The sequence below is a fragment of the Molossus molossus genome, unplaced genomic scaffold (assembly GCF_014108415.1).
Source record: "Molossus molossus isolate mMolMol1 unplaced genomic scaffold, mMolMol1.p scaffold_m16_p_5, whole genome shotgun sequence".
Lineage (NCBI taxonomy): Eukaryota > Metazoa > Chordata > Mammalia > Chiroptera > Molossidae > Molossus > Molossus molossus.
Window position 1 is genome coordinate 15,187,332 of NW_023425388.1, and position 13,472 is coordinate 15,200,803.

Below are 13,472 nucleotides of genomic sequence, written 5' to 3' on the forward strand. Positions count from 1 at the left end.
AGGTATTAGTGAACCAACATTGGAGGTAGGCCTTTCTCTAGGGTTTTGTTCAAATAAAGCTACCAAAGTAGCGTATGTTTTAAAAGGGGCCTAAAGGAGACACACCAGACCTTCCTAGGGTAATAGGTAATCAGGCAGCCCCTGTCTGATCCTCTGTCTTGTCTGTTAATTTTTTTTGACAATTTTTTTTCTTTATTGATTTTAGAGAGAGAGGAAGGGAGAAAGAGAGAGAGAGAGAGAAACATCAATGAGAACATCGATTGGTTGCCTCCTGCGTGCACCCCACTGGGGATCAGGCACACAACCTGGGCATGTGCCCTGACCAGGAATCAAACCGGCGACCTCTTGGTGCATGAGTCGGTCGACACTCAACCACTGAGCCACACTGGCCGGGCTGTTTCTGTCTCAGCTACTAGGCTCTCTCACCTTAGCTTCTTTCTCTGCACATCTTCCTAGTCTCCTGTGGTAGACCAGCTGCTTCTTCCAGATGCCTCATTCCCCTTCACCCGCCAGTTCAGATGTGCACCAGGTCTGGCCATGCTGTATCCTGCCTGCCAGTCAGGTGTCCCCCTAATCTCCCTAGAGCCTGCATGGCTAGTTCAGAACTCTTGCGGAACAGAATGCGATTTACGGTTTGCCTTCCTTTGGCTGTAATCAACTCTCAGGACGGAGCTGCAGAATTCAAGTACTCACTAATGAGTTCTCCTCCGGAGGGCTGGGGCTCCACCGGGAGGGAGAGGGGCTTGGCAGCCTTCTGAGAGCCTTAAAGCAAAGATAATGAATGTGGGGCGCCATAGGGAGGCGACGGGGTGCCAGATTGTGTTTTCTGCCCTTTAGGAAAGTGCATTTTCACTGGGAAGGCGGTACAGCTGTGTACTTAACACAAATGTGAGGCGCACTGTGATAAATACCAGAACGCATTCCTGGAGGAGGAGGGAGGGATTTGCATTACAGTGAGGGGAAACCGAGGTCTGTCCACATGGGAGGCCCCTAATGGGCGTGGGCGGTGCAGTGTGGGGTAATGTAAGGGGCTTAGGTGGGCGTATGTTTGAAGCACAGTGTATGTATTTATTCAGGGACTAGTCTCTGCAGCTGTAATTTAGGAAGATTTGCAGGAACTGAGGACAGTTTGCTTTTCAAAGAACTGCCACAGGCCTGGATTTGCTGCTGCTTTAAGTTTTTATTAATATAGCTTGTAGTTATCGAAAATCTTTTTTTTAATCATTAAAGAAATAGTTTCTCATAATTGGGGTCGGAAAACATCAACATGAAATAGCTGGAGGGACTCCTCTCCTTATTTCCTATGTTATGATTTGAGATGCAACAAAGAAAATATAAAACATTGAACTAATGCTTGTAATTCATGGGTGAAAAGTCAAGGACCTACTACCACAAGCACATTTTTGTGTCTTATTATTTTAATTTTTACTCTTGCCTGAAATAAAGTGCTTACTTGTCTCTGGTCATATACTCGAGCTTAAAAAAAAAATGCTAGTTACATAGGACTTCGGATTTTTGTCAGAAAAGGCATTATTATTATTATTATTATCATTACTATTATGATTTTTGTTCTGTTGTTTGCTTTCTGAGTTGGAGGTTGCTTGTGCCATGTGGTAATCATTTCAACTGACTGGGACTGACTGTGTTTCAGAAGAAGTTTTGTGACCTTAATTGTCAATATTCTCCCCTCTTTTTAAATAAACACAATTTTAGAACAGCAAAATTTTATTTTCTTTGGCAGATCCAAATGAATGACTTCTTGTCTCCAAATAACAGTAGGTGACCCTGGCCAGTTTAACTCAGCAGTTAGAGCATTGGCCCTCGGACCAAAGAGTCTTGGGTTCGACTCCAGTCAAGGGCACGTACAGCACGTACCTCGGTTGCTCTTCGTTCCCCAGCCCTGGTCGGGGTCATGCAAGAGGCAACCGATCGATGTGTTTCTCTCACATTGAGGACTCTCTCTCTCCCCTTCCCTCCCACTCTATCTGGAGATAGATGGAAAAAAATATCCTCAGGTGAGGATTAAAAAAAAATTCAGCAAATGACAGCAGGTGAGTGAGGTTGAAGTTACGGCTGCCATTTCATCACAGGGTGGTAGGTAAACCATGCACAGGTCTACGGGGTTCAAATTTCACAGTCTCTCCATCTGCCTATTAACTGTCGTCCTCGGTGTTCTGGGGAGAGAAGTGGAAACACAGGAAATAACACATATGCCCTAGATTTTTGTGGTGGGAACTGAAGCAAATTCTGTGTTTGGCTGATCACTTCGCCTTGGAGAGGCCCTATTGCTAGAAAATTAGCTCGAGAATGAATTACTGCTCTGTCGCACCAAATATGACCCCGGGACACGGAGGATGGTATGCATTGTGACCCAGAGATCCTGTTTTCCTGCTTATCAACTTGTACCCTACCAACAGTTTTTGTGGTTTTGAGTTGAAAAGAAGAAAATGTGACTTGACTGCCTGCCACGGGGTTTAGAGGAAACCGAACGCTCCTGGGAACACGCTCCGCAGGGCAGTATTTCTGTGAAGTGGCAGCTGGAACCCTTAGAAAAATGCAGTAACTCACACTTTACTGCACATAAAGTTGTGTCCCTCGGGGCGAATTCTCCCGTGTCACGGAGTTTATGACTCGTGAGTACTGTACTTCGGTGATGTTAATAAACAAGGGAAGGTAGTCGGAGAATTAAATGCCTGTGCAAAGAAGCACTTCACCTTTCCTCGTAGAGAAAAGGGCCACGGGGTTAGTAAATTGTTGGTGGTATTTTCAAGTGCAGCATTATCTGAGACTGAAATGCATGCATTGTGGTGCTAAGATACTTAAGTCCAAAATAAAATAAACCACAGGTAGCTGTTTCCAGGGGGACCTAAATTACTGGCATTGTTTTCAAAGAGTAACTTTCTCAATCCCCACCCCAGGTTTCTGACCTAGATAACTTGTGTGTGTGTGTGTGTGTGTGTGCTCATAGCTTATACCTTCTTTTTTTTTTTTCTTTATTGATTTGAGAGAGAGAGAGAGAGAGAGAGAAGGAGAGGGAGAGAGAGATAGAAACATTGATGAGAGAGAACATTGACCAGTCACCTCCTGCATGCCCCCGCACTGGGGATTTGGCCCACAACCTGGACATGTGCCCTGATGGGGAATCGAACTGGCAACCGCTTAGTGCATGGGTCCACACTCAACCACTGAGCCACACCGGCCGGGCAGCATATACTTTCAACACTGAATTTACCCCATGCTACACTCTTCAGTGCCTTATTTTTTAAAAAGTAGACTTTAGCCCTGGCCAGTTTGGCTCAGCGGTTAGAGCGTCGGCCTGCGGTCCTGAGAGACCCGGGTTCGGTTCCCGCTAAGGGCACGTACCTCGGTTGCAGTTTGTCCCTGGTCCTGGTTGGTCGTGCAGGTGGCAGCCACTCGATGTGTCCCTTCACGTCGATGTTTCTCTCTCTCTCTCTCCCTTCCTCTCTCTCCCTCCCACTCTATCTGTACAAAAAATGGAAAAAATATCCTCAGGTGAGGATTAAAAAAAATAAAATAAAAATAAAAAGTAGACTTTATTTTTTTATAGCAGTTTAGGTTTACAGCAACATTGAGAGGAAGGTACACGAGCTTTCTCGTTTGTATCCTGCCCCCACACATGCACAGCCTTCCCCATTATCAACATATCCACCAAAGTGGTACATTTGTTAAAGTGATGCACCTGCGTTGACACATCATCACCCAAGTTCATAGTTTACATTAGGAGCCATTCTTGGTTGTACATTCTGAGTTTGGGCAAAGGTGTCTGTTCACCATTATAGTATCATACCGAATAATTTCACTGCCCTAAAAATCCTCTGAGCTCCTATTTATTCCTCCTAACCTCCCAACCCCTGGCCACCACTGATCTTTTACTCTCTCCATAGTTTTGCCTTTTCCAGAATGGAAATCATAGCATGGAGCCTTTTGAGATTGGTTTCTTTCGCTAGAAATATATGCATTTGTCCCAGAGAAGGACATCCCCCTTCTACCATTCTTGAGTTATTGCGGCTACTAATAAAATTGGCCCCAGGCAGAATGGCAGGAGAAAATCCCAGGTTTTATTATGTGTACACGGGAGAATGAAAGGATAATGATCCATGAGAAAAGTGTAGTGGGCTGTTTATATATCCTTTACATAAAGAAACAATAAATTAGCGGGGACTTTGACAAGACAAGAAGCCAGGTTTTTTGCTCTGTAGTTAGTAAGGAAGTAAAGCAGAATGTAGGCTTAGGGCAGTAAATTAATAGAAGTCCCAAGGGTTTGTTTATACAGGCTTCTCAGCGCTGGCTTCTTTATCTCTGGTGACCAGGCTGTCTCTCCCTCAGTCTGATTGCTCCTTTGCCCTTTCATAGCTGGGAGGACACCTGTCACATGGAGATTTGTGTCCTGCATTTGTGTCCTGCTCCTGCTGCTTCTCCCGTTATTTTAATGCAGAATAATTAATATGCCTTTGTGGGATATTTTGGGGCAGACTGCTTTGGCCCCCAACACATTTAAGGTTCTTCCATGTCTTTTCATGGTTTGAAAGCTCATTTCTTTTTGGTGCTGAATAATGTATTGTCTGAATGCACCATGGATCAATGCCTTATACTTTAATGTATATATATTTTTAAATATGCTTTTATTGATTTGAGAGAGAGAGAAAGGGAGAGGGAGAGAGACAGACATCGATGTGACAGAGAAACATGGATCAGTTGCCTCCTGTACGCCCCTTTCTGGGGACCAAACCCACAACCTGGGTATGTGCCCTGACCAGGAATCGAACCCATGACTTTTCAGTGCACAGAATGATGCTCAACCAACTTAGCCACACTGGCCAGGCCTGTGCTTTATTTTTTTTAACTGATATATGGGCTGGGACTGGGGTGAGGTAAGAGAGACAAGAGGAGTCAAGATTAAGTAATATTTTAATGCTATATTTAAAAATATCAAAATGAGTGAAAAAATGTATAATGAACAAAATGTTAACATTTTACATAAAGACAGGATCAAGGCAAAGCTCTCTGAGTGTCACTGACAAGCATAAGCACACTTCCCTGTGAACATGCCCCATACGAGGGACATCATCTTCTTGCTCTGAAGCCTGGTTCTCCCCCAAAGGCACTACTGCCCCGTAGCCTTCTTGGGCAGACATTATTTTCTCATAATCCTCATGGCATCGTGCCTGGAGATGGGGATGTCCTTCTTTTTCCACGTTGTCACTTTCAAACCAGTCTTCTCTCCTCCCTAAAACGTCCCCCACCCCAACTTTGAAGGGGAGCGTCTCCAACTAGATCACCTGTCCTCTCCTTGGTGGTGGTGTGTAGCTTTTTCACCCTCAAGGGCATTCTCTTTCGGCTTTGAAATTTTTTTTTTATTATTGATTTTATAGAGACGAAGGGAAAGAGAGAGAGAAATAGAAATATCCATGAGAGAGAACATCAACTAGTCGCCTCCTGCATGCCTCCCCCCACCCCCCCGCCCCTGGAGATTTGGTCCACAACCTGGGCATGTGTCCTGACCAGGAATCGAACCAGAGACCCCTTGATGCGTGGGTCAGCGCTCAACCACTGAGCCACACCAGCCAGGCTCTCCCTTGTCTTTGAAGGTTTTAGCTCCTGGCTTCCTGTCATCCCAACAACTGCCCCTTCCAAGATACTAAAGTGATTTTACTTCCAGCTCGAAGATCCTTCCACTATTCCAGTTTCTCAGTTCCTTGATTTTCACTCCTCCAGTGACCTTGCCTTCATCAGCCATCGCCTCTGACGGTCGGATATCAGTCTTTGTGTGAATAAATACTGTAACTTCTCCCAAATCAGGATGTCAACTGTCTGACTTTCCACGTACTACTTCTCGTCACCTCACTTTCTCTGGTACCTTGATGCCAAAGTTCTGCAGCCCATACCAGGACTCATATACAGCCTTCTCGTTGTGTTTCCGCCTTCATCTTCTCACTTCCCTCCACCCTAGACTTCATAGTCCATCATTACAAGCATCCCCTCGTATCCTCTCAAGCTTCTTAACACTTCTCTCTTCGCTGTATGTATCTGGCCAACTGGTATTCCCAGTGAAATGCAAGATTTGCGCCAGGGAAAACCCATTTTAGAAATACCTTTTTATGCTTATGTTTTCTTTCAAATATCTACTCATTTTTAATAAATAGAAATGATGTGATATGTCACAAATATATCTTGGTTGATCCAAATTCCACATTTCATTCCAAGTGCTCAGTAAACCCCATGTTGGACTGAGAATAGCAATCAAAGCAAAGGGCTGAAGCTAATTAGCAAGGGAAGAGATTCATAAATGCAATTCTTTATTTAAATGACAGCCCTGATAACTGTTTGATAAATTATTCTTATGTAAATTGCTTTGAATAAAAAGAAGGATTTTTATATAGAAAGCTTGCTACATGTCACATCCTGCGTGTAAAATATTTTCCTAATTAGTAAGATAGGGCTGGGTTGCAGTTCAGTTAAGGTAATGTCTCCAGCTGAATCTACGATAACATTTATTTAGGACATTACAGAATATAATCTTCACACCAGTTTAGTTTGCATTGAAAGTGGCCCCACGCTTGGGAGAGGATCCCCTCCCCCCCTTTCTGTTTCCATCGCCTCTGGAAAAATAATATTTTAAGCCTGAATAAGTGCCATAAAATGCAATAAAAGTCACATTGCTTAATGTTTTGAATGGAACAAGTAGGTGCCTGTCACTTGCTTCTTTTGCTTTACCCGGAATTGCTTAAGCGTGGTGGGACAGGAGCCTGCCTGCGTGTTGGGGGACAGAAGTGCAGGAGGGTAACAGTGGTGATGGATCGGGTGCTTGCTCATCCCAGCTCCTGCCTCAGGTGACAACGTAACCTTCTTGTGTGCTCCCCCAGGTCTACCCTGAACTGCAGATCACCAACGTGGTGGAAGCCAACCAGCCAGTGACCATCCAGAACTGGTGCAAGAGGGGCCGCAAGCAATGCAAGACCCACGGCCACATGGTGATTCCCTACCGCTGCTTAGGTGAGCCAGCCAGCGGGGCCCTGGTCTTTGGGGATGAACAAGAAGGATGCTCCGATTAGCTCAAATACACAGACTCTTTCTTTAGCATATTGCCACTCTATGTCAGACTGTGTTTGGGGCTATTAAGGTAGCCTGTGTTCCCACAGTACAGGAGACCTATTTCTGAATTTTCTGGCACAGACTGAATTTACCCAGTGGGTTTTCCAAAATCACAGATTCTTGGACCAATCCCAGGGCTGCTGAAAGTGCCCGGTGGTAGAGCCCAGGAACCTTAATTTTACCAAATGCCGTAGGTGATTCCCCTGTTCTGAGTATCCAGCCTGGTAGAATTAAGGCCCTGTGTGCTTCTCACAGACTTCATAGAAGAAAGGACCGAATGTGAAGCTCCAGCATTTTGCTAGTTTCTTAATCTCTTTCCTACAACTGATTACTCTTCCTATTTGGCCATAGCTGGGGAATTGGGAGTTGGGGGATTTTTTTTTTCCTGCTCACATCAAACTAGAGAAAACAGTTTGATCACTAGGGTTTAAAAATGTGTGTATTTCTCTTACCCACCTCAGATTTTACTTTAACTTTTTATTTTAAAAATTGAGTTGTTTATGCCATTTGACCCAGTGATCCCACTTCTAGGAATATATCCTAAGAAGCCTGAAATACTAATCAGAAAGAATGTATATACCCCTATGTTCATAGCAGCACTATTTATAGTCACTAAGATCTGGAAACAGCCCAAGTGTCCATCAATAGACACAATGGAATTTACACAATGGAGTACTATGCAGCTGTAAGAAAGAAAGATCTCTTATCCTTTGAGATGACATGGAGGGACCTGGAGAGTATAATCTTAAGCGAAACAAGCCAATCAGAGAAAGACAAATATGACATGGTATCACTTATTTGTGGAATATAATGAACAAAACAAACTGATTAACAAAATAGACCCAGAGACATAGAAGTAGGGTACAGACTGACAAACCTCAGAAGAGAGGGTGGGAGGGAGGAAAGAGATAAATCACAAAACTATATGTATGCATAACCAATGGACATAGACAACAATGCTGGGGATGGATGGGGTGGGGACAGGGGGATCGGGAGGAGGGTGTCAATGGGGGAAAAAGGAGAAACATCTGTAACAAAAATAAATTAATAAAAATAAAAAATTGAATTGTTTATGTGATACTATATTTTCCCCTGTGGAAACACTATCATACTCCATATTTAATCTGACTTGGTTGTTAGTCTCTTTCTTGATGATGTTTTTATGTAACCAGGTGTTGTGCAAATCAGCAGTGTCTGATCTGCTGGTAGCATCTAGACATGCTCCACAAGTTCATTCACCAGTAGGATGACTGTAAATAAGGACAGAGATATGTATATGGAGGGTGTGGACAAATGCCAACATACATTCCAATGGCAGCTAGTAAAGACTAAAAGGGATTTTTTAAAAGTCGCAATAGGAAATTTAGAAAGTAAAGATAACTACTGAAGATTTCGGAGCTCTGTGTAATACTTGGTCAAATGTGAATGTCAGGAGCATACTGGTTACTGTTCATGAACGAGCATAATCTGAGACATAGGAAAAAAAACTGGGCATTAGTATGAAGATTTCATCTGGTGGATTTACTACTCACAGTGTAATTGGCGAAGAGAGTTGGAAAAGCAAATTCTTGAACATTTGATAATTCAAGCGTTTCTTTGCTCCTCCTCATTCTTTGTTCCTAAATCATTTACAAGGCCTCTCGATGTTTCGGTCTGACTGGTCAAGAAGTGGTTTAACAATATGAAAACAAGTAATGTTTAAATACTAAATACAGAACTCCTACCTCAAGACAATATAGAGGTCAGTTGTCTCTAGGAACTGAGTATTTCAAACTACCTTAGTTATACCAGGAAACCATATAACTCAGCACAAACTAGGAAGTAATCACGAACCGGTTAATTAGGCTTTGTTAATTTGTTTCTGCTGGTTCTCATTTGCCCATTCTATGCAAGATTTCAAATACATTTTCTTTAGATGCTCAGTTCGCTGGGAATAGGTCCTAGGTCTTTGGATGACTATTACTGCTTATGATGCCTGATAGGACACTGCAATTTGTTTCAGAATGAAGGCATATTTGCTTAGAACTTGCTGCTTCAGAATTCTGTTTGCGTTGACTAGAAGGTAGAATCCACATGGAGATTGTAGTTCACTACCTGGCGCCACTTAGTTGTGGCAGGAGGGTACCTTCCCACCTCTGAAAAGCTCTACTCTGTCAAGAGGGAATTGAAACTCAAGGGCAAAATGTTCTAAAAAGAAACAAGAGGTGTATAGAATGTCTTCAGATATAAATATGAAGTCAGAAGGTTTTATGATAATGCTATGATTAACTGTCAAAATAGTTTTTGATTATGATAAGCTGTGTTACCCACCATTTACGGAAACTTCGTCCTAAGTAGTCTCACCTCACAGCATAAATATTGAGGGTCAGTGGGATGGACTCTCTTGCTGTAATTCACGCAGCTTGTTAGTGGTGGAATCAGGACCAACGCCAAAGAACTTTCGATTCTGAATCCAATTTCCTTACAGTTTAAACACAAAGTTGTTTTAGAGCAAATATCCACCTGATTTACAAAATTAAATCACAAATCGGCTGTGATTCCGACGCAGTAAATAACACTTAAAAAAAGAAAAAAAAGCAACTCACAACAGATGTTGTGTTTATAAAGAAGACAGCCATGACCCTGGACTAGGGTAAATCCTCACTTTATGGAGGTAATAGGTAACAGTCTGATATATTACCGGCTGCTTGAACAAGGAATTACTGTTGAGCATTAATGTAAGTATCCTGTTACCTCTCTGACTGTATCCAAATAGATCCTTTAGATAAAAGATTATTTTACTGCAGTTAGTTCTCAGAAAGGTGCTACCTAGAAAACAAAATAAAATGGTCTTAAATATTAAGCATATTACAATTCAAAACAAAGCTTGAGTAGAGAAAAATGCCTGTCATGTCTGGCATGCCACCTTCCTGAACTTTCTATCAGAGACAGGATCCAATTGGCTTGGGTTGCGTTTCTCTAACCCATGTATCTATGTATTTGCCCTGGACACACTTGCTGTGTAGTACCTTGCCTTCCTTGTCTAGATGGAGAACATGTATTTGGTGGCTGTGGCCATCTTCTTCCCATTGAGTGAATGATTTCCCTTAAGAATGAGTGGGGTTTCTCATTTCACCCTTTGTTTAATTTTCTTTTTTCTGCAATTTTTATTAATTTAGTTTTGTTACAAATGTTTCTCTTTTTTACCCCCTAGACACCCTCTTCCCGATCCCCCCCCCCCCCCAGCACTGTTGTCTATGTCCACTGGTTACACGTACATGCATATAAGGTCTTTGGTTTATCTCATCCATCCCCTCCTCTGAGGTTTGTCAGTCTGAACCGTACTCCTTTCTACGTCTCTGGGTCTATTTTGTTCAACAGCTTACTTTGTTTATTATATTCCACAAATAAGTGAGATCATATGGTATTTGTTTTCCTCTGATTGTCTTATTTCGCTTAGCATAATGCTCTCCAGGTCCCTCCATGCCATCTTGATTGTGCCTCTGGACCCCGAGTGTAAGATCTGTCTTAATTATAATAATATTTTATTAATTATCATGTGGGACTCAAGAACATCATCATCATTACTCAAGGAGAATATTTTCTTTGCGGAGCTTCCAGCCACTTTCCATTTGAATGACTAATCTTCATGGTGTAATAGATCTACTATAGAAATTGATACCCTTCTGTACTTGTCTCTGTCTAGTATAGGCAAGGTACATTGCTTAAGATAAATTACTATTGATTTATGGCGGCAAAGTTGGCTTTATAAATTAAACCAAAACAATTAGAATTTAAAGAATTACTACCTTAAATATCATTCTGTTTCATTTTATATTCAAAGCTTTCCAAACATACAAGTAGTAATGACCAGGAAGCTATTCAGATACGGTCAGATGAAAAATTGAAGGTATTCATTTCATCTTAATTTTGAATGACATTGTTTTAATAACATTTTAAGACAAGCATACATTGTGTTTTGGTGGTGGCTTTTGTGTGGATTAGCAACAGCTATCTTAATCTTCTTTAGTGTGAAAAGGATGTATTTAGATATTCTGACAGATACTGTACCAGAGTAGGTTTTTGGATTTATGCTAAACAACAGTTCTCTTGAGATGCATCATACAGAAGAACAATATCCAAGAATGTTACATAAGAAGTCACTGAATTTTAAGAATGGGAGTCAGACCCTGGCCCGATTGGCTCAGCGGTTAGAGCGTCAGCCTGCAGACCATAGAGTCCCAGGTTCAGTTCCGGCCAAGGGCATGTACCTCAGTTGCAGTTATTCCCTGGCCCCAGTTGGGGTCATGTGGGTGGCAACCAATCGATGTGTCTCTCACATCGATATTTCTCTCTCTCTCCTTCCCACTCTGTCTGAAGATAAATGTAAAAATATCCTTGGGTGAGAATTAAAAAAAAGAATGGGAGTGGGGATGGGAGAACATTTTTATTGTAGACTTGAACAATCTTATAAATGCCCATATGTTCTAACACGATAATTCAGTGTACTAGGGAGGCAGTACCTGTGACTCCTCCAGTATTCATGGACCTCTGCACTCTGTCGATCCAACTGCTTATGAAGTTTTGGAAGACACATGCTGAGGTTGTACACACAACGCTTGCAGAGCCTGGACCCTGCACACCAGAGGGCTATAAATTCTCCAATGGTTTATGTTTTTAATGATTGCCTATGTCGTGCACTCATAAGGAATGACCAGAACTACTGGACATTTCTTTATCAGGGAAGGCTAATCACCATCCTTGGAGAGCTATCAGACTCCTTTTTATGGGGTCTTCTACCCAGGACCTTTTTTTATTGGTGGGGAGCTCTCCATGTCCCTACCTGTTGCTGATGGGAGTGGGGGAATTTTCTGAGACTCACACTGGAGGATGAGATATTGTAGAAAGCTTTTTCCTGTCGGATTAAATCCCTGAGTTTCCAAGGTCATATTTCCCTTCATCCCGCCAAGGAAAAAGTCCAGCTGTACCTTCAGTAGGGCTAGGATTAAAGCTGTTGCCCAGAGTTTCCATTTTATGCTGGGGTACAGTCCAATCCAGCATCAGGCTAACTTAGTTTACATTCCAGCAGTCCATTGCAAGTGGGGACTGCATAGCCATGAGCCATGTGGCCCTAGAGGTCACATGGAAGGAACATGGGCAAATGCAAGAGAGCCACAAGAGAGCAAGCTCCTTTGTTTTTAGATTACGTATCCCCAAATTATTACAGGTTTGTAGTGGCCCCACCCCCTCTTACCAATCCATGATTTCACAGGCTAGATTGATAGGCACCTTCTCTACTTCACTGCATATGCATACATCTCCCCTTTGTTGGATCCCTTCCCCCAGTGATTTGCAAGGAATGGATGCTCCCTGGGGAATGCAAAGTTGCAACTTCCTAATGAAGCTGCCCGGATTGCCATACTTGTAATGTCTGGCCTCCCTTTTGTTCCTTTCCTATTATTAATAACTAGCTCGGTACAGTGGTATCACTTTGAGTATGCATTCCAAGTTAGTCATACTTCAAAACCAATATATAGAGTCTGATTCTCAACTGTATAAAAGAAAATATGCATGGAAAAGAAATCTTACCAGTGTGTATCTCCAGACAATGGAATTATAGGTGATTTAGATTTTCTTTAAGCCTTTTTCTATTAATTTCCAAAATAAACAAGTAGCTCTTATCTTCAGGAAAAAATAGACTCTAATCAGCACATACAATTTTGCATCTATCATCAGATAGTGATCATTGAAAAAAAGTCAACAGTCTTGAAAGGCACACAGAATAATTGTTTTTACCTACTGGTGTTTGTGCCTTATGAACTTTATACAATAGGAATAACTTCTAATGGGAAAACATTTTATTTTAAAAACCACCATGCTGCCAAATTAAAAGGAAGGTCTCCATTCTTATTTTCAACCAGATTTAAGCACCATTAACCATCACTAATTTTTTAGAAAGATCCTTGATCTTGCTTAATTATTTTTTTTTCAAAATTTACATCTAGGAGCTACATTTGTTTCAGGGTATATTGTTGAATGGGGAAAAAATTACATTTATCATATAGATTTCTTCTGAGTGGGGAAGTACTTAGAAAGTAACGCTCCCTCCTATTTGGTTAAGCAGAAAAACCTATAGAAATTTTTTTCTAGGTAGGTCATCCACCAATACCAGTGTTTAAACCTCTTCCCCCTTCTCCCAATTTCCCATTGGACCCCAATTAATTGACTCCAGCTTGATTTGCTCTCTAAAGTTGGAAAGATTAATTTTTTTATAAATTAAACTTTAGAGAGAAAAATTTAGTGGTTTCTGTTGGCTCCAATTCTAATGTATTTTCATTTTAATTATTGTACCTGCTTTTATGTAAGTCTTTTTGCTGGGA

General features: G+C 41.8%; 1 protein-coding gene across 8 annotated transcripts in view; it reads left to right on the plus strand.

Moving 5' to 3' along the window:
- The window catches only part of LOC118616898 (amyloid beta precursor protein), a 241,811-nt gene that overhangs the window by 65,681 nt on the left and 162,658 nt on the right, over positions 1–13,472 (plus strand). For all 8 annotated transcript variants that reach the window (XM_036242451.1, XM_036242452.1, XM_036242453.1 and 5 more), the window contains exon 3: positions 6,885–7,014. In XM_036242451.1, the coding sequence (XP_036098344.1) occupies positions 6,885–7,014 (130 nt within the window). The remainder of the gene's footprint in view (positions 1–6,884; positions 7,015–13,472) is intronic.